The sequence below is a fragment of the Eriocheir sinensis genome, unplaced genomic scaffold (assembly GCF_024679095.1).
Source record: "Eriocheir sinensis breed Jianghai 21 unplaced genomic scaffold, ASM2467909v1 Scaffold891, whole genome shotgun sequence".
Classification (NCBI taxonomy): domain Eukaryota; kingdom Metazoa; phylum Arthropoda; class Malacostraca; order Decapoda; family Varunidae; genus Eriocheir; species Eriocheir sinensis.
The window spans coordinates 6,492-28,995 of record NW_026112265.1 but is presented as its reverse complement, the minus strand read 5'-3'; the positions used below and the strand labels follow the sequence as shown (position 1 = coordinate 28,995).

The 22,504-nt window shown below is 44.6% G+C and overlaps 1 protein-coding gene across 1 annotated transcript in view; it reads left to right on the top strand.

The window, feature by feature from the left end:
• Window positions 1-9,779, top strand: part of LOC126994842 (chondroitinase-AC-like) — a 93,098-nt gene extending 83,319 nt beyond the window's left edge. The window contains exon 15 of the mRNA XM_050854112.1: window positions 9,224-9,779. Within this exon, the coding sequence (XP_050710069.1) occupies window positions 9,224-9,490 (267 nt within the window). The 3' untranslated portion in view covers window positions 9,491-9,779. The remainder of the gene's footprint in view (window positions 1-9,223) is intronic.
• Window positions 9,780-22,504: the final 12,725 nt, after the last annotated feature.

The window sequence follows — 22,504 nt, the reverse complement described above, 5'->3', positions numbered from 1 at the left end:
TTTTAGAATGTTGGGCGTGTCTCCAAGGCGGTCGAAGATACGTGTAATGCGTGAACCAACTGTTCAAGGTCATTAAGGAGAGCAAAGTTGTAGGTTTATTAACCAGGGTGGTCAGTGAAAGAGGATGGCCCAAAACTGGCAGTGAACATTGAAATCTATTATAGTCAAACCATTTCAAATACTCCATTTAGGCGATCGAATTAGCCGGTCCTTTCCTCCCCTCTGCTCTGCCACACAGTCTCAACACCCACCCTTTTATCTCATATGTTCCCTATAGGTAACATATGAGAGGGAAAAATAGGTGCTGGGACTGTGTGGCAGAGCAGAGGAGAGAAAATACCCACGGAATCGAACCCCCAAACGGACTATTTGAATTGGTTTGACTTTAGAATGGAGGTTTCAGCGAAGGGACAGTGAGTCAAGTTGTCCTCCTCTTTAGAGTTTAAATAGTTAAATGATTTTACATAATGGATAGAGTTAGATGAGCGATAAGCAGCACAGATATACGTAGTAGTAGAATGACAATGAAGTCTTAGCCAGATGGTGGAAAATTCAGTACTGTGGCATTTGGACTCGGTATTAGACAGAGTTGTCGATCAGTGTCATTGTTGAGCATTTGTTGGCAATAAAAGTGTCACTGACCTATTTTCTTTCCGATGAGGCAAAAGTTTATGCGGAGTCGTTGGGAGTTGTGGTAAGGCCCCCGAGGCACTACACGAGGAGGCAAAGTTCTTGGGACTCCAGGTCTCCTAGTATAAAAGCAAGGTACAGGTGTCCTAGACGAAACAGTAGAGGTTTTCCAGTCATGTGGTGAGAACATTAATATCTTGCATAATTTCACAAATCTTGTAACCATATTACAGACGAACGGCAGGTCTCGCCAAAAAGATTAGCCTCTCATACGATGCCATGTACTCATGTGCAGATGTTTATGGTGTTGTCGATCACTGAGAGGGACAAAAATTCGGCTTTTCGTATCACTTGTGCTTCCTGTCTTACTGTATGATTGTGGGACTTGACTGTGGGATTGTTGGACAATGAATTAATTTGAAGAGCGGATTGATTTTTTTTTTTTTTTTTTACATGTGGCCTATAGCGTCGGTAGGCTAATCCATATGGGCCTGATGGTTGGCGCAGGCAATTATTTATAGTGGCACCATTATTAATGGCTCATGCTGCCCGCCGGAGCTCATTCTTGATATCACTTCCGCTGTACAGCTTCTTCTAGACTCCTGAGTCCGGGTTGATAGGTGATCTTCAGGACAGGATGTGGGTAGTCTTAGGCTTCTCGGCGGTGACTGAAAAATCCCAGGTGGTTAGCGGCGGATTCGAAACCACATCATGAGCAACGCGCCGAATGCGGGGCCGGCACGCTAACCACTCAGCCACCGCCTCCCCTGCCTTTGGTAATGAGTGTCTAAGCAGAATCATGGGATATCGCTGAAATGCCTTTGTATCAAAATGTAGGTTACTCCGTTAGATTGATTCGAGACCTCAGTCAGCGCGCAACCTTCCCTGGGTTCACACGTGGCTTTGCCCCGCTGCTGTGTGGAACCAACTCGCTCTTTCCTCTGCTTTCCTCTGCTTTTGCGGTGTGAGGCGTTCTGTGCTTCTGTGAACTGCTGCTGTACTGGAGGACTACAAAACCAGGAGGATTACCCTGCCTTCTACTACAGACCGCTAAGTGTTCTGATTTAGTATTTACCTAGTTAGATAGTGATCCACAGTTACTCGTAGGACAAGTGTATTAAGCTTCCCACATCTACACTAAATTCAACACTCTTTCACGCCAACCCAGTGCCACACGGTTTTATATTGCTTTTGTGTTTTTTATATTGCTTCTGTGTTTTCTTCTCCTTCTATTATCAGGATACTTCACTGTGCTGTGATAATAGGACCACGTGAATCAGGCGCGCCAAGCTACGTTAATTTCTAAGTCAACACAAAACACTAGATATTCCACCTTCCGCGCAAACCTAGTGAACACAGTTATTATCTTCTTTACGTAAGTGATTTCTCAGTATATTAGTATTGGCTTGTGCTTTGTCTTGGTGGATAGAAATAACCGCACCTTTTTACCCGAGACACCCTTTTCCCCGGGGAATTGACCTGACTGCGACCTCACAACAGCTGTTGGTTTGTTTTCCTAGATACACATTTTTGCCCAGAGATTTGACCTGACGACCTCACCGCAGCTGCGTACTTTGTTATTGTCTTAACGCGCCAAATTATTTCCGTCTTTCCTCTCCCATATCTTCACCATGACGTCCCTCAAGCGTTGTTCTGGGTGTGGCCTTCGCATGGCCAAGCAGTACTTTCTTTCCAAGGACGTTTGTAGGTTCTGCGTTAAGACTCAGAAGGATGATCAGAGGATCATAGAGTTAGAGATTAGGGTTACGACTCTCGCCGCCCAGGTAGACTTATTAGTTAGTGCAGCAGTAACAAGCCCGCCTCCTCCTCTTCCTCTTCCTCTTCCTCTTCCTCTTCTTCCTCGTCCTCCTCTCTCCAGTATTGTCTTCTCCCACACAGCAGCCCCTCCCATCCTCCTCCTCCTCCTCCTCCTCGACCATCTCCGCTCTCCCCGCTTCCCACTCCTCCTTCTCCTCTTCTTCCTCCTCCTCCTCCTCCTCCTCGCCTTCCTCTTCCGTCCCCCCTCACCCCTCTTCCCGCCCACCCTCCCTCTCCTCCTCTCCCTCTTTTCTCCTCCTTGTCCTCCGCCTCTTCGCTCGTCCCTGCTTCCCACACCTGTCCTTCACCTTCCCTTTCCCCCTCTTCCTCCTCCCTCCCCCACCTCACCCTCCCTTTCACCTCTTCCTCCTTCCTCCTCCTCTGCCTCCAACTTCTCGCCTTCCTCTTCCGCCCCCCCTCTCCCCTCTTCCCGCCCACTCTGCTCCTCCTCCTCTCCCTCTTTCTCCTCCTTGTCCTCCGCCTCCTCGCTCGTTCCTCCCTCCCACATCTGCCCCTTACCTTCCCTTTCCCCCTCTTCCTCCTCCCTCTCCTCGTCCGTTCCTCCCTCCACCACCTCACCCTCCCTTTCTCCTACTCCTCCTTCCTCTTCCTTCTCCTCCTCCTCCTCCTCCTCCTCCTCCTCCTCCTTTCCACCTTCCACCTCTTCCACAATTTCTCCTCGTTCTTCACAGCAGGTCCCTCCCCTCCCTTCCCGCTCTCCCCTCCCCCCTTCACCCACCCCTCCTTCTGGCCCCCCTCCTGACCGTCGGGTTCTTGTTGTTGGTGATAGTCAGGTTCGTTATGTTGACAGGTATTTTCGCTCCAAGGATAAGAACAGGACGAGGGTGTGTTTCCCAGGGGCAGGGGTGGGCCATATATCAGGCAGGATTGAGGCGTGTATGGCAAGCGAGGGATCGAACCCCATTGTCTTTCTCAGCTGTGGCGGAAACGACGTTTCCCGTGTGCCAAGCGAGGACCTTCTCAGGCGTTTTAGAGAATTGTTAGGCAGGATACGTGACGCTGGTGGGTCGCCAGTAGTGTGTGGCGTCCTGCCGATGGATGGCTGTCCAGGGCGATAGCAGTGAACAGCAGACTTGCTGAGCACTGCGAGCGCAAATGGTAGCTGTTCGTCGACAATTGGGACCTCTTCTTTGGCAACGACGCCCTCTACGCCCGTGACGGGATACATTTGACGTTCAAGGGTGTTGAGGCTCTCTCAGACTCCCTTGAGCGAGCACTTGGTACCCTGAGGGACTTTTTAGTATAGGCGAGGGGGGGAGGAGTAATGGGAGAGGACATCTAGCTCATAATATAACCAGGCAGCTTAGAAGTAATTATAGGGGAATAAACGAGGACGGGCTAAGAATCTTCTATACTAACAGCAGGAGCCTCAGAAACAAAATAGACTTACTAAGGGGTGAAGCTTATTCAGAAAATTTTGACATAATAGCGATCACTGAGACATGGATAGACACTGCCAATATAAATTTTAGATCGGAATTTGAAATAACGGGTTATCAGATGTTTCACAAAGACAGAAGGGGCAGAAAAGGAGGTGGAGTTGCGCTATATGTTAAAGACTCACTTAAATGTTAACAATTCAGTCAAAACTAACATGGATTCATAATCAGTTTGGGTGGACGTTTACAAAGGGAAAGAAAAATTAACTCTAGGAGTTCTGTACAGGCCACCCAACCTTAACAAGCAGGACACGAGTATATTAATACAGGAGATTGACAGGGCGAGTAGGAGTAAAAATGTATGTCTAATGGGGGACTTTAATTATAGGAATATAGACTGGGAAGACCTAGAGGGTGATCTGGAAGCCGAGGACTTTCTTGAAGTTATTCAAGATAATTTCCTAAAGCAGGTAGTTACTGAGCCTACCAGAGGAGATAACATATTATACTTAGTCCTCACCAATAATGGGAACTTGCTACGTGAGTTGGAGGTGGGCGGAGAGTTAGGAACTAGTGACCACAGAACGATTCGTTTTAGCTTAGACTGGGCGGTAACCCGCGAACCAAACCCAGTGTAAGTGCCAGATTTCAGAAGAGCAAATTACGAGGGGCTTCGAAGACATCTTGAAGGGGTAAACTGGGATAATTTAGGGATTCATGAGGGCCAGAACTGCGGATTGGAGAGCCAGGAGAACCAGGTAGAAATGTCTTACAATAATTTAGTTAGAGTAATAGTAGAGGGGCAAGGACAGCATATACCACAGCGAACACTTAGAAAAGAAAACAATGATCCTAAGTGGATGACTCGTGGACTAAAACACGAGATAGGGTTAAAGAAGGGAGTTTATCAGAAAATAAAGAATGGTGAAACACATCTCAGGGGACGGTACGTCGAACTATCTAGATTAGTTAAGAAAAACACCAGGATAGCTAAGAGGAACTATGAGATCAAAGTAGCAAATGAGGCGAAAAGTAATCCTAGGGGCTTCTTTCAGATGTATAGAACAAAAACACGGGAGAAAATTGGACCGCTGAAAACAAACACAGGGGTGCTAGTAGAAAATTACGAAAATATGAGCACATTGTTGAACGACTTTTTCCTTTCAGTATTCACACAGGAGGATCGGACGACTATACCGGAAAGGGTTCAGGTGTACGAGGGCGGGGATGGCGATAAATTGAGGGATAAAATCATGACCAGACAAGTAGTTTAGGATGAGATAAATAAGGTTAAGAACAAGTCGCCAGGTCCTGACGGGATATTTCCGAGAGTATTAAAGGAATTAGATGATGTACTCAGTGACCCACTAACCGACATCTTTAAGATGTCGGTAAATACTGGCTATGTGCCGAGCCTATGGAAAGTAGCTAATGTGACGCCGATTTTCAAAAAGGGGGACAGGTCAGTTGCTTCAAACTATCGCCCAATTAGCTTAACATCGGTTATAGGCAAGATGCTGGAGTCCATAACAGCCAGGAACATTCGGGAGCATTTAGAGAAACATAGTTTAATTCACGACTCGCACCATGGGTTCACAAAAGGTAGGTCATGCCTCACCAATCTCTTGTCCTTCTACAATAAAGTATTTGAGGCGGTAGACAGAGATGAAAATTATGATGTAATCTATCTTGATTTTAGTAAAGCGTTTGACAAAGTTCCTCACCAACGACTGTTGCTTAAATTACAGGCTCACGGAGTAGAGGGTAAAGTTTTGAACTGGGTCAAGGCGTGGCTTAGCAATAGGAAGCAAAGAGTGCAAATCAATGGTAAAAGACCTGACTGGGGATGTGTTACGAGTGGGGTCCCACAAGGTTCGGTATTAGGTCCACTTTTGTTTGTTATTTATATCAATGATTTAGATACAGGAATTAGTAGTGATGTTAGTAAGTTTGCAGATGATACCAAGATTGGTAGAGTAATTGAGTCGGATCAGGACGCTAGTATTCTCCAGGGTGAACTCAGCAGATTGTATGACTGGGCGGATAAATGGCAGATGGAGTTCAGTGTAGGGAAGTGCAGTATTCTGAGTGTAGATAGGAACAACCCCTCACATAATTATTGCTTAAATGACACTCTCATAAGCAGGTCTGGGTGCGAGAGGGATTTAGGGGTCTTAGTGAGCTCTGACATCCGTCCAAGGGCACAATGCATTCGAGTTAGAAATCGAGCAAATAGGGTACTGGGATTTATTTCAAGGAGCGTAAGCAACAGAAGCGCCGAAGTCTTCCTCAAACTACATTTAGCATTAGTTAGACCTCATCTTGACTATGCGGCTCAGTTCTGGTCACCTTACTATAGAATGGATATCAAAACGTTAGAATCGGTGCAGAGGAGGATGACTAAGATGATTCAGGGGTTGATAAACTTGCCATACGAGGAAAGACTCAAACAGTTAAACTTGCATTCTCTAGAAAGGCGATGGGTGCGTGGAGACATGATCCAAGTTTATAAATGGATGAAGGGCTTTAATAAGGGAGATATTCATAAGGTTTTGTTGGTAAGAGAACCGTGTAGGACACGAAGTAATGGGTTTAAACTGGATAAATTCAGATTCAACAGGGACATAGGCAAAAACTGGTATACAAACAGGGTGGTGGATGAGTGGAATAGACTTAGGAGTCATGTGGTGAGTGTCAATACAATTATTACATTCAAAAATAGATTAGATAAATTCATAGACAGCGATATTAGGTGGGATTAGATACACGGGAGCTACACGGGAGCTTAGGTTCAGAGGAGCTGCCTCGTACAGGTCTACCGGCCTCTTGCAGACTCCTATGTTCTTATGTTCTTATTTCAGACATTTCAGACTACATATTATCTAAAAGTTCACTCACCTATGTATACACAAACATTCAAATATATCACTAAACATATAAAGCTGATCATCTCGCAATCACGAGCTAACAATGCGCAGGTGCCACATCAACGTTCATGAGTGGACAGATGGAATGAAACGGACTATAGACTTCTTGTGACTGTTGTTGTTCTGAGCCGAGGTGGGCAGCGTCTGCCGCCAGCCAAAGTAAATCCACATATATTCTTTTCGAGGTATAATATGTTGAGAGAATCTCATTCCTGCAACTAGTACATTAATAAAGTTTCTACTTTTAACTTTAAAGTGATAACAACATACCACCATAACCATATTATCGTCATATGAGTGTTTTTAACCAAACGTTAGCGCTATTACGTAGTAGCGAAAGATTCACCGCGAGGCGCCTTCTTATAAGTAGCTCATAAATCACTTAGCTCATAGTTAGGAGTCGCCTTGTGAGTTTCTCTGCATGCCTCACAAGTCTAACTGCTAACTATGAGGAGAATTTTTGAATTTATGAGTGGCTTTAAGAAGAGCTTTTATGAAATTTTCTGTATACCGGACCAGGTTCCTTCTGTGAGCTGCCTCTATATTTGATAGAACTAGAATAAGTGTGACTGAACCGTGGCAAATTATTAGGAGAAGTAAGGAGAGTATGTGGAATGGTATGCCTCTATCAAATCACTTTCATAATGCGCTAGGCACACATCGTTGGGTTTCTGACCTGTAAGCAGTAATCAGTCCTCGGAAAATCAGAAAGGTGACACTTCAGGTTATCCCACTAAGCACAAAGATAAAGTCAAAGCCATAATTTCTTCATTGGGCTCATCGCCCTTAAAGGAGAGTAGGACAAAATACGGACATAAGGTTGTGATCGAAGGAGTCCAGCAGAGACACAAAATAGAGGTTAGGAATAGGTGTAGGACGTTGGGTGTTACTGTTTATTCTAGGAACATAGGGTGTGGCACTGTTGGTTTGACTTGCAGTAAGTTATCTCGCTGTTCTGGAAATCTTAAAGTTGCTGCTTTTTGCTTGGTGATACTTTCATAATTAGCAAATGTTCATGTAAGATAGTCAAGAAATAAATGTATTACCGGTGATACAGCAATTCCAAAGGAGTGATTGAGAGCTCGAGCAAAATTTGGCATGCCCCTCTCTACCTATGCTTATTTGGAACGTTATTAAAGTTATAGTTATAATATACACTAACACTATACACAGTTCACAACGACTCAGTAAAAAATTACCCAGGAGTCGCCACGGCCCCTGAGTACCTTGGCCAACACCCGTCTGGATCTCTCGCTTTGAGTCATCTGCCCGTGGGAAATTGTGCCGTTGTTATTGTTATTGAATATTTGTCCATATTTTCATGGGCACGGGTTATTAGGGGGACCGTCAGAGAGACTGCTCTCTCCGAAAATGGAGGAGCCAATTTAAGGCGTCTCGTATCAGCGTGCCGACAGACCGACTCTATATGCTCATCACAGCTCATGCAGTGTATTGTATTCCACCGTTTTTTTTTTCTATGTAAACTGTAAGCAGTGAATAAACCTTTTTTTTTTTTTTTTTACGTGCTGGCCTATTGCGCCGGTAGGCTTGAGGGGCCTGGTAGTCGGCCCCAACCCGTTGTGGCGCAGGTAGGTGTTTATAAAAGCGCCATGTTTACCTGGCTCATGCTGACCCCCAGATCTCGTTCTTGATTCACTTGGACGGTTTCCTTTAGGGTCCGTGTTGATGGGTGGTCTTCAGGACAGCATGTGGGTAGTCTTTGGCCACTCGGCGGAGACTGAATAATCGTAGGTGGTAGCGGCGGATTCGACCCCGCGTCGTTCAGAACGCGGCAAATGCGGGGCCCGCACGCCAACCACTCAGCTATCGCCTATTATTGTAATTTTTTTTTTTTTTAAGTGTCAGCCTTTTGGCGCCGGTAGGCTTTCTTAAGGGGCCTGGATGGTAGTCGGCCCCAGCCCGTCATGGCGCAGGCAAGTGTTTTATAGTGGCGCCATCTTTTCTTGGCTCATGCTGCCCCCCGGAACTCCTTCTTGATTCACTTGGACTGTTTCCTCTAGAGTCCGGGTTGATGGGTGGTCTTCAGGACAGCATGTGGGTAATCTTAGGCCACTCGGCGGTGACTGAAAAATCCCAGGTGGTAGCGTGAGGATTCGAACCCGTGTCATCCATCACGTGGTGAATGTGGAGCCCGCACGCTACGACTCAGCCACCGCCTACCCATATGTTATTATTAAATCATTACACACACACACACACACACACACACACACACACACACACACACACACACACAGTTTGTCTCGCTCTCTCTCTCTCTCTCTCTCTCTCTCTCTCTCTCTCTCTCTCTCTCTCTCTCTCTCTCACACACACACACACACACACACACATGAACGAATCATCGCGGTGGCACACGTGCATTATTTTATACTGGACAATGGGTCACTTCCGTTTACTTTGATCTCAGTTTCCCATGTCTATCAACAGACCCTGGGTGCCGCGCTGTTTGAGGCAGGGGATGTGACCGCTGCGTGTGGCGGTGCGGAACTCGTGACTCTCTCCGTGGATCTGCCCTGCCTCGCCCTCCTTACCATCGGCAGCTCTGAGATCAGTGTCACAGTGGCAGATCCCCAGCAGAAGTACAAAACTCTCACTGTGACGGTGACGCGCGGAGAGAGTCAGATTCAGCAGTTGGTGGAGCTCCCTATGTTCCCCAGGCGTGGCTCCAGCATGACCTTTGTTGTGATGGTGTAATATAATGAAAGCAGCATAAAAGTACCACAGTACCACAATCATTGTTCCGGATCTACCACTTTGCCCTCAGCTAGCCATGGTACCGTGTACTGCCACCACCACAACAAAGATCATGTACACAACAATCTCGCCTTTTTTAAACACCGTCGCATTGCACGCAACGTGGTGTAGAATCGCAAAAAGCGGGAAACTTATGAGAATGCAACAACAGTAGTGAAAAAAATTCCACTATTGTTTTATTTAATGTTATATCTTTGCTTAAATATGTCAGAAGCAACGAGGGACAAAATATAATAGTATCTCATGATAGTCTGTTTTATATTTCCTTTTGATACGCTTAAGTAAAAGTAATATAAATACTATTTTCAGTAAATTTAGTTTATATTCAGATATATATTTGTATTATTGATTTACCTACATGAAGCTAGGACAATTGTTAATATTATAGGCAACTTACATGCAATGTAATAAGCCTTATAATTCATATTAAAGAGAATACTGAGATCAATAAGTATTAAGAAGAAAAAATATATTTCTCAATTTCGGCATACTTTCAAACTAAGACCATCCTAGCATACTGCCTAAGTAATATCTCGCTGACAAATTGAATTATCGTGAATTGGTAGAAATTTAAATGGACAGCTCGGTATATGGATTTTAAAACCAAAATGGAATGTGGCACAACATCGGCCTCCATACATTAAATACGGGGTTTTTATTTTTGTTTTTGTCTCAATTAGGCTTGAAGAAGCTTTATGACAGGGGAAGCCAGCCAAGTGAGTCTCCAGTGGTCACCTGATCGTCATTACGATGAATCTGAGCTCCTTTGCTCCTTCCGTTCGCCTAACGCTCGGCTGACGCTGCTGTGATGTTATATTCACATCACCAGTCATCCAGTTATGCCCAAAACGAACACCAAGCTTCAGCGTTTTTGCCATATAAGGGAAATAAAGATGGAAAAGAATGAGGAGAGAAAAATACATGGAATATCCAACTACCAGCCTCACTCACGTCTTTCCCACATCGCCCCAACGACCAGCACACCTACACACCACTCTTCACCAGCACACCTCACCAGCTCACTTCTTCACCATAAAGAATGCATCCGCCAACAGACTTTCCTTGCTGGTGGGGCTGAACTACCTTAGCTCGGAAATTTGGTAATAAATAGTCATATAGTAAAGAGAAGGCACCCACTGCTGGTAAAAATAAATCCCTTTTCAATGAAGCGACACTCTGATGACCCTCAGATGTAAGGTAAAAACAATATCCCAGTAAAGGCGCAAAAACAGAAAATTCAAGGTGTCCGACAACATCACCCCAATGAATACCTCACATTAAATAGAATATAATTATTGCAATACTTAAATGTCTCGAATGGTGAAATATCACTACATGATCGTCAAAAACATATATAATAAAAATTTAAATTGAGAAAGAAATGATTACCGAGAACGGGCTTTACAAATTTTAAAGGCTATTTCTCAAATACCAAAGAGCTGTGTGAGTGGAGCCCCCCCCCCCACACACACACACTTGTGATGCATACTCCATACGAGGGCGGACAAGGCCCCTATATATGGACAGCATCTGTGAAGGGGAAAAGAACTGGCGGAAACGATACAAAACGCCCGACCTCGAGGAAGCTGATTTAGTGCGAGAAGAGATATGGAGCTTCCAGTTGAGATTTTGACTTAAGTATAGACCGAGGATGTTTAGTGTAGAAGGTGACACCTGAGTGTTGTCGAAAAATAGGAGATAGGTGTTTGGAAAATTATGTCGAATTGATAGGTGAAGAAATTGAGTTTTTGACGTTGAAGAACACCAGGTTTTTCTTGCCCCAATCGGAAATGATAGTAAGGTCTGATGTTAAGCGTTCTGCGGCCCCAGCCTGGAATCATATAGTTCCTGTTGGGTTCGTCTTCTATCAAAAGAAATTGAGTAATGCAGAGAAGAGTCATCGGCATATATATATATATATATATATATATGTATATATATATATATATATATATATATATATATATATATATATATAAATATATATATATATATATAATATATATATATATATATATATATATATATATATATATATATATATTTTTTTTTACGTCTTGTCCTAATGCCCCGGTAGGCTTCTTCCCGGTGGATCCTGATGGTCGGTCCAAGGCTTCTTCCCGGTGGGGCCTGATGGTCGGCCCAGCCCGTTCTGGCGCAGGCGAGTGTTTTATAGTGGCGCCATCTTGCAATGGCTCATGCTGCCCTCTCGGAGCTCATCTTTAATCCTAGAATCTAGAGTTTGGGTTGATAGGTGGTCTTCTGGACAGCATGTGGGTAATTTTAAGCCACTCGACGGCGGCTGAAAAATCCCAGCTTGGTGGCACCGGTCGGGGATTGAACTCGTGTCCTCCTGAACGCGGAGCCGTCTATCTGTGTGTGTGTGTGTGTGTGTGTGTGTGTGTGTATCTGTCTGACTGTATGTCTGTCTGTCTGGTTGTCTGTCTGTCTGTCTGTCTGTCTGCGCGCGTGTGTGTGTGTGTGTGTGTGTGTGTGTGTGTGTGTGTGTAAACATTCTCTCTCTCTCTCTCTCTCTCTCTCTCTCTCTCTCTCTCTCTCTCTCTCTCTCTCTCTCTCTCTATCTATCTATCTCTCTCCCTCTCCTTAGGGCGTCTCCGTGTCCGAGTGGTTTAGGCGTACCATACCCGTCGAGGATCGAACTCGAGTTCGATCCTCGACGGGGGCAGAAACTTTTCTTTTACATTCGCTGCCCACTCCTTTCAGCGATAGGTCATGCGCTTCGCGTCCCATGACCTCACTTGCTTCCGCTATCGTTTCGTCGTGGACTTAATTTCGCTCTTTAAGGCGTCTTCAGTACTCGCCGCCTGTTATAAACTGTTGTTTGCCAGCCGATTTGACGATCCTGCTGTGTGCTGAGTGCCGACTGCTGTACTGTGTGCTGTGAGCTGAATGTAGTCCCGGTGCTGCACGTGGAGTCTGTGTACTATCTGTGCGGCGTGTGCTGTGTGCTGAGTCTGTGTGCTGATTGTTGTGTCGAGTACTGTGCGCCGAGTCTGTGAGCTCTCTGCAGTACCGTGTGCTGTGTGCTGAGTGCCATAAGCTGATTGCCGATGGCTGTGCAATCGAAGTGTGCTTCTCTGAAAAGATAAGTTTTTGCCCTTAATTTTACTACCTCTCCCCTGCATCTACCTTATCGACGTAGCGCTCTGTAAAACATATGTATACACATATAGGCTACACAAAACATCAGTGTTACACTCTATCCGTCCTATTCATTAGATATTTCCAAATTCCAGGGAACCACTCCCTCACAGGTGTGGAGAGCGACCTGAACTGACTATTCCCCTGAAACCTATTTAATTTCATAATTACCCCCTCACCTGCCTCTCTCTCTCTCTAGCGTTCCTCTCTTTCGCTCCTCCCTCTCACTCGCGCCCCCTCTCCCTTGCGCCCACCTCTTCCATGTTCCCCCCCTCTCTCTCGCTCCCTCTCTCTCGGTCCCCCTCTCTCGTCTCCACTTTCGCTCTCTCCTTCCTTCTCCCTCTCCCTCTTCCTCCTTAATCTCCCTTAATCTCTCTCGCTCTCTCCCTTCCTCTCTTCCTCCCTTCCTCCCCTCCTCTGAGAGAAAATTGTTTTACAGGTTAAAGAAAGAACAAAGCACCCCCGAAAACATTAGACTTTATAATGATGCCAGGCGACGAGTAAAAAGACTAGTAGGTCAGGCAAAGCGTAGATATGAAGAGAATATTGCAGCCAACTGTAAAAATAATCCGAAATCTTTCTTCAGTTACATAAACAACAGAAAGGCGATCAAAAGTGGTATTGGACCTTTAACAAACAGTGACGGTGCACTAGTGACTGACAGCCAACACATTGCGAACCTCTTAAACAATTACTTTTCCTCGGTGTTTAATACTAACAGTCTTCCTCTCGCTACCACCAACACTAGTACTATTGTAAATCTCGAGCATGCATTGCCTAATTTTGAAATAACAACCGATGAAGTCCTTAAAGCTTTCCATTCACTTAAAACAAATAAAAGTCACGGACCCGACAAAGTATATCCTATACTGCTTAAAGAAACAAAGCGCGAAATACTCTCCTCCCTCACTACCGTATTCAATATGTCCTTGCGACAAGGCATCGTCCCTTCGGATTGGAAAAAAGGCTAACGTGACACCGAATTTTAAGAAAAGAGACAAAAAAATACCAGGTACTACCGACCCATTAGTCTAACTTCAATTGTAGGTAAGCTACTCGAGTGCATAATTAGAGACAAAATTGTGAGTTACCTCGAAAGCCACTCATTAATTGGGGATTCACAACATGGCTTCCGTAACAAAAAATCCTGCCTGTCAAACCTACTGACTTTTTATAACGATCTCTTCTCAATTTATGACGTAACCAAATTAGTGGACGTAGTCTATCTTGATTTCCAGAAAGCGTTTGATAAAGTCCCACATCATAAATAACTTTATAAATTAAAGCAAATAGGCATTGACGGTCAAGTAAACCAATGGATCGCGAATTGGTTGAGCAACAGACAACAAAGAGTTGTGATTGACGGATTTAACTCAAAGTGGGCGCCGGTCACTAGTGGCATCCCTCAGGGCTTGGTTCTTGGCCCAGTGCTCTTCATTATTTACATCAACGATGTGGATGTTGGACTCAATAATCGCATTAGTAAAGGACTTAATTTCGCTCTTTAAGGCGTCTTCAGTACTCGCCGACTGTTATAAACTGTTGTTTGCCAGCCGATTTGACGATCCTGCTGTGTGCTGAGTGCCGACGCTGTACTGTGTGCTGTGAGCTGAATGTAGTCCCAGTGCTGCACGTGGAGTCTGTGTACTATCTGTGCGGCGTGTGCTGTGTGCTGAGTCTGTGTGCTGATTGTTGTGTCGAGTACTGTGCGCCGAGTCTGTGAGCTCTCTGCAGTACCGTGTGCTGAGTGCCATAAGCTGATTGCCGATGGCTGTGCAATCGAAGTGTGCTTCTCTGAAAAGAAAAGTTTTTGCCCTTAATTTTAGTACCTCTCCCCTGCATCTACCTTCTCGACGTAGCGCTCTGTAAAACATATGTATACACATATAGGCTACACAAAACATCAGTGTTACACTCTATCCGTCCTATTTATTAGATATTTCCAAATTCCAGGTAACCACTCCCTCACAGGTGTGGAGAGCGACCTGAACTGACTATTCCCCTGAAACCTATTTAATCTCATAATTACCCCCTCACCTGCCTCTCTCTCTCTCTAGCGTTCCTCTCTTTCGCTCCTCCCTCTCACTCGCGCCCCCTCTCCCTTGCGCCCACCTCTTCCATGTTCCCCCCCTCTCTCTCGCTCCCTCTCTCTCGGTCCCCCTCTCTCGCTTCCACTTTCGCTCTCTCCTGCCTTCTCCCTCTCCCTCTTCCTCCTTCCTCTCCCTTAATCTTTCTCGCTCTCTCCCTTCCTCTCTTCCTCCCTTCCTCCCCTCCTCTGAGAGAAATTTGTTTTACAGGTTAAAGAAATAACAAAGCACGCCCGAAAACATTAGACTTTATAATGATGCCAGGCGACGAGTAAAAAGACTAGTAGGCCAGGCAAAGCGTAGATATTAAGAAAATATTGCAGCCAACTGTAAAAATAATCCGAAATCTTTCTTCAGTTACATAAACAACAGAAAGGCGATCAAAAGTGGGACCCTTAACAAACAGCGACGGTGCACTAGTGACTGACAGCCAACACATTGCGAACCTCTTAAACAATTACTTTTCCTCGGTGTTTAATACTCACAGTCTTCCTCTCGCTACCACCAACACCAGTACTATTGTAAATCTCGAGCATGCATTGCCTAATTTTGAAATAACAACCGATGAAGTCCTTAAAGCTCTCCATTCACTTAAAACAAATAAAAGTCCCGGACCCGACAAAGTATATCCTATACTGCTTAAAGAAACAATGAGCGAAATACTCTCCTCCCTCACTACCGTATTCAATATGTCCTTGCGACAAGGCATCGTCCCTTCGGATTGAAAAAAAGGCTAACGTGACACCGATTTTTAAGAAAGGAGACAAAAAAATACCAGGTAACTACCGACCCATTAGTCTAACATCAATTGTAGGTAAGCTACTCGAGAGCATAATTAGAGACAAAATTGTGAGTTACCTCGAAAGCCACTCATTAATTGGGGATTCACAACATGTCTTCCGTAACAAAAGATCCTGCCTGTCAAACCTACTGACTTTTTATAACGATCTCTTCTCAATTTATGACGTAACCAAATTAGTGGACGTAGTCTCTCTTGATTTCCAGAAAGCGTTTGATAAAGTCCCACATCATAAATAACTTTATAAATTAAAGCAAATAGGCATTGACGGTCCAGTAAACCAATGGATCGCGAATTGGTTGAGCAACAGACAACAAAGAGTTGTGATTGACGGATTTAACTCAGAGTGGGCGCCAGTCACTAGTGGCGTCCCTCAGGGCTCAGTTCTTGGCCCAGTGCTCTTCATTATTTACATCAACGATGTGGATGTTGGACTCAATAATCGCATTAGTAAATTTGCAGACGACACAAAGATTGGTAACTCGGTTCTCACTGACGAAGATAGGCAAAGCCTCCAAGAGGATTTGCACAAAATTTCAGCTTGGTCGGATAAATGGGAGATGCCCTTTAACGTAGACAGGTGCCAGGTCCTTCAAGTTGGAACAAAAAATAAGAAGTTCGATTACGAAATACGCGGCGTTAAACTCACAAGCGTTCAATACGTTAAGGACCTGGGGATTAAAATCGCGTCAAACTTCAAATTATCACATCAATGCATCGATGCAGCAAATAAAGCGAACAGAATGTTGGGCTTCATTAAAAGGAACTTTTTATTCAAGAATAAAGATGTAATACTTCCGCTCTACAATATTTTAGTCAGACCCCACTTGGAATATGAGGTACAGTTTTGGTCTACCCACCATGCAAAAGACATTGCTAAATTAGGTGTTCAGCGTCGGGCAACAAAAATGATCCCTTCCTTGCGCAACAAATCTTACGAAGAAAGGCTTTCCACCCTTAACATGTTCTCTCATGAGAAACGTCGCCTTCGAGGAAAACTGATCGAATGTTTTAAAATACTTAATGGTTTCACGAACGTAGACAGATCTACATTGTTTATGATCGATGACACTTTGCGTATGAGGAACAATGGCGTAAAACTCAAATGTAGACAAGTAAATTCAGACTGCACCAAATTTTTCTTCACCAACATTGTAGTGCGAGAATGAAATAAGCTCCCACCGTCAGTGGTCCAGTGTAACACGATTGACTCCTTCAAAAACAACCTCAACCGTCATTTCCATCAACTTAATATCAACTAGAGTTGAAATGCATCGTTTTGGAGCCTTCTGATTAATGTAGAATCACTTAGGTTTAAGGACAGACCACCTAGTCTGGACCATGGGGTCTGTGTGGTCTGATTTTCTATGTAAATCTCTCTCTCTCTCTCTCTCTCTCTCTCTCTCTCTCTCTCTCGTGCGCGACCCCTTTGCCTAACCCAATGTTAAATACTAACCTCTCACTTGCTCCCTTTTGCTTACCCAGATGGAGCTAAAGAAATGTTCATCATGCACTGGGAACTTCTCATGCCCGTCCGTTTGCAAGATCTGCCTGTTGAGACAGCAGATGGAAACCAGACTCCTTGAACAAGATGAGAGGCTGACAGCTGGCCAGGAGAAGATCACTGAATTAACACGTACTGTCGAAACTTTGCAGGATTTTATCCACGCCGACATCGTCGCACCTGCTGCCAATGACGCCCCATCACCCGCCGCGCTTGCTCTCCAAGCCCCGCCGTCAACCGAAGATGTCTCGCCACAGGAGAATCGAAGAGCTTCACCTTACACTGCAGGCTTCAGTCCCCTGAGAGGAGGAGCCAGACCCGCCCCCAGAGCCATTTACCCTACTTATTGTTTCAACAGATTTGCCCTACTGGAAGAGGAGGACGAGGAGCAGAGCAATTTCTTGGTTGGGGACTCTATGATTCGCCATCAGGTGGTTGAATTATGTGGAAGAGTCCCCCGTCGTAGGCGTAACTATTATTATCCCGGAGCAGGAGTTGACGACATCACATCTACCCTGGACGAGTTCTCCGCTGAGGCTTCTATTCACTCTCTTTTTTCTCCACACAGGTACGAACGACGTCATCACGACCCGATCTGATGAACTGCTGGACAAGTACAATAGGCTTATCCAGCAGTACAAGTCTTATTCCTCTAACATTATGATTTCAGGAATTCTGCGGCGAGCGACTTCTTCAGCAAGGCGATCAGCCTCAACAGCCGCTTACAGACTTTGCGGGGAGCTTCACCTCGAGTTCTTTAACTCCTGGGACAATTTCTACGGGCAGGGTGAGCTCTTCCAGAGGGAGAGAATACACCTGTCACCCATCGGGGCAGCCAGATCCGGAAGGCTCTTTAACGACGCTGTACGTGACACCCGAACAAAAAACTGTTCTCGGCCACGTCCCTCCACCTCGCCCATGCAAATAGACGGCATGCATTACAACAAACGCGAAACTGAACCCGCAAGTAACACCACCTCTATTACTGAACCTCAAGATAATATAAAAGTCCTAAGTTTCAATGCGCGAAGCATAAGAAACAAGTTTGATTAATTTAGATGTTTTGTTTCATCAGAAAATTTTGACATAATTGCTATAACCGAAACATTCATCGATACCACAAATATTGATTTAAGTTCAGAATACAACATAGATGGCAACAGACTCTTTAACAAAGATCGCGTTAACCGCAGAGGTGGTGGCGTCGCCCTTTACGTCAAAAGCTATTTCCAACCCACTGACAGAACACCAAGAGACAGTAACGTTGAACATTTGTTCATGCGAGTAAACATTGTAAAAAATCAATTTAAATATATCTGTCACCTACAGGCCTCCGGATCAATCACTCGAACATGTTGAAATGTACAACGTTTTAAGGCAGTCACTTATCGACTCGCTGATATTAGACTTTAATCTCCCCCATATCGACTGGGCGACACAGTCGGGTACAGAAGGCGAGTCACATAGAATTATCGATTTTTTTGAAGAAAATTACCCAAGCCAAATGGTTACTGAACCAACTCGACAAAATAACATGCTAGACCTTGTTATAGCCACCCAAGAGATCCTAGTCAGTAATGTCATGGTAGGAAAACACCTCGGTTCTTGCGATCATAAATTAGTGCGCGTCGACATTAGAGCTCAAACAACAGTGACTGAAAATAAAGTAAAGGTGCCCAATTTCAAAATAGCTAATTTCGAAGAAAACCGACAAAAACTAACAGATGATGGCAACGTAGAGGAAGCCTGGCTAAACTTTAAAAATCATTTACTCACTCAGCATAACACATTTGTCCCATAGTGCGAAAAGCGAAGTAACTCTAATAAAAGCCTACCTTGGTTTAATACCAAAATTAAACACTCGTTAGGGAGAGAAAATTGTTTTACAGGCAAAAGAAAGAACAAAGCACGCCCGAAAATATTAGACTTTATCATGAAGTCAGGCGGCGAGTAAAAAGATTAGCATGTCAGGTTAAGTGTAGATACGAAGAAAACATTGCAACCAAATGTAAAATTAGTTCGAAATCCTTCTTCAGCTATATAAACAACATGAAGGCGATCAGAAGTGTAATTCGACCTTTTACCCGTGGAATGCTGCTCCGCCCTATTTGGCGGATGGAGAGCAGGTGCGAGGCACCCCGAATAGGCGCACCTGACATTCCGTAGCCGATCCAGGATTCAGTACGTTTCCTAACTAGTAGAAGGTAGTGTTATAATTGTATTTCGTAAAGTATCCTTATAACCAAAAACTAACTAAAATTATGGGTATTCTTTTTCTTGAACAGAACATTGAACAAACAAGAGAACAATAATATGAAAATACGTATAGGCCTGTAGCCCGCAGGCCCGAACCAGCCTGTACGCCATTTTGTGGGTGTCAGATACCACAAATAGCATACTTTTACTGTGCAAAGCAGGTGATGTCACTTATTGTGACTTCGTGAGGTTTCATATTTATCTATTTGTGTATATCTCATGGTGGCAAAACTTTCATTACTAGTTCCATTTTTACTAGTGACACGAATATGTGACTGTTTTTCACAATAGAGTTTCACTCAAACAAGTGAATCAGACCCCACAGAAATATTATCAGTGTGTGTATGAATGAATACAAAGATAAGCACATACTTTGATTTAACTCTAGGATGTCTCGTGGATCATTAATAAATAAAAACAAAATATCTGGATAGGCTACGCCTTACCCCGTAAAGGCGTGGAGACTATATTGTTGCGTGAAACCCTGTGGAGTCACCTTGAAGGTCCCGTCACCGAACCAGTGCTGCGACTGTGCCAGGAACCGAGGCAAAGATCAGCATTCCGTCCTCTTCACATCGCAGGAAGGTGTCTCCAGAAACTGTCATTTTAAAGGGCCCTAGTTCCCTTACACCTGCCAGCTGTCGTTGTCGTCGAAGTGTCCTTTTTAATGAGTCTACACTTGGTATGAGACAAGCCCATTCAACTTGAATTTGGGCAAAACAGCTGTCCACAATGTGACTAATAGGCTCTGCCGTGGTAGCTGCACGCTCCTTCATGGTTGACAGTATAACCTCCACTACCGTTTGCCCAGGATTAGGGTGGTGGTTCTGGGCTGGGTTGGGCATCTCGCGTAGTTGTCCGCCAATGGTGCTAGCTCTTGATTTGCAGGTCCCAGTGCAGCACTTCCAGTAGATCCGCTGCTCATGCTTTCAACTCTGAATGAAAATATGTTGTCCGACGATCAACTTGAAGCCGCCCTTGTATGCTCGTATGGCTTTGCTAAATCAGTCCCCAACCACCCTGAAGTGCCAGTTCTTGCAGAAAAATACCAAAAGGAACAACACAAGCTAACCATCAAGACGGAACACAACACTGTCGACAGGAGTGTCCCCAATACAAAGAAAAAATATCAGACCGTAAACAAAAGACTTCTGTCACAGATGGACAAATTCAAAGGGGGCAAGTTGGTAGGGTTGCCTTATTTGGAAGAAATTTCAAAAATAATGGGGTTTAATACAGACACATGAAGAAATCCTATTGTCAAGAACAGTATCATCACATTGTATTGTAATTTTGTGTACAGATCACAATATATATTGTTTGTTTTTCACATTCCATTTCATATATCCCATGTGTATCTCTCTCTCTCTCTCTCTCTCTCTATATATATATATATATATATATATATATATAAATAACTGCCTCGGAGTCCCCGCCTGGGAGGGGGCCCATAAATTTCCCCAGGGAGGATTCCTTTTCTGGCTGCAACATTCGCGGTCTCCGTTCTAATTTTCATTCAGTGGAACACCATCTCTCCTCCTCTAAACCTCATCTTCTCTTCCTCACCGAAACACAGGTTTCTGAGGCTACTGACAGCAACCTCTACTCTGTTCCCTCCTACTATCTCTATCCTAAATTTCAGTCCAAAGCTGGATGTTGCGCCAACGTGCGCAACGACATCACTTGCTCTCGTGCCCACGACCTTAACTCTTCTGAATTTTCCACCATCTGGCTAAGACTTCATTGTCATTCTATTACTAAATACATTTGTGCTGTTTATCTCTCACCTAACTCTACTAACTATGTAAAACTCTTTGACTATTTGAACTCTAAAGTGGAGCGCATCTTGACCCACTCTCCCTTCGCTGAAATCTCCATCTTGAGAGATTTCAATGTTCACCACCAGCTTTGGCTTTCATCCTTTTTCACTGACCAGCCTGGTGAACAAGCCTACAACTTTGCTCTCCTGAACGACCTAGAGCAGTTGGTTCAGCACCCTACTCGTATTCCCGACTGTCTTGGAGACAGGCCCAGCATTCTAGACCTCTTCCTTACCTCTAATCCTTCTGCTTACTCTGTCAAACTGTTCTCTCCGTTGGGCTCTTCCGATCATAACCTTATTTCTGTATCCTCTCCTATCGCTCCTGTACATCCTCTGGACCCACCGAGGAGGCGATGCTTCTGGCATTTTGCTTCAGCTCGGTGGGACGACCTGAGGATGTACTTTTCCGATTTTCCGTGGAATGATTACTGCTTCCAGGAGAGAGACCCCGCTGTGTGTGCTCTGCGCATGGAATGGAGGCATACATTCCACGTACTTTCTCTACTCCTCATGCTAAAAAGCCTTGGTTTAATCATGCTTGTTCTCGTGCTATTAAAGATAGAGAGGCAGCTCACAAAAGGCTCCAGAGCCTTCGAACTCCCACTAACTTTGATCTATACATTTCAGCCCGGAATCGTACCAAATATATTCTCCGACTTACCAAAACTTTTTTTTAAATAGAAAATGTCAACACCTTTCTTCTTCTAATTCTTCCCGTGACTTCTGGCATCTAGCCAAAAATATCTCCTCCAATTTCACTTCTTCCTCTTTCCTTCCTCTCCTTAACCCTGACGGCAGCACTGCCGTCTCATCTGTCTCTAAGGCTGAACTCTTCGCTCAAACTTTCTGTAAGAACTCCACCTTGGACGATTTTGGGCTTATTCCTCCTACTCATCCCCCTCTGACTCCTTTATGCCTGTTATTCAGATTCTTCCTAATGATGTTTTCTATGCCCTCTCTGGCCTCAACTCTCAGAAGGCTTATGGACCTGATGGAGTGCCTCCTATTGTCCTTAAAAACTGTGCTTCTGTGCTGACACCCTGCCTGGTCAAACTCTTTCGTCTCTGCCTATCAACCTCTATCTTTCCTTCCTGCTGGAAGTATGCCTTTGTACAGCCTGTGTCTAAGAAGGGTGACCGCTCCAATCCCTCAAACTACCGCCCTATAGCTTTACTTTCTTGTCTATCTAAAGCTTTTGAATCAATCCTTAACCAGAAGATTCAATAGCAACTTTCCACTTCTAACCTTCTATCTGATCGCCAGTATGGGTTCCGCAAGGGGCGTTCTACTGATGATCTCCTTGCCTTCCTAACTGACTCTTGGT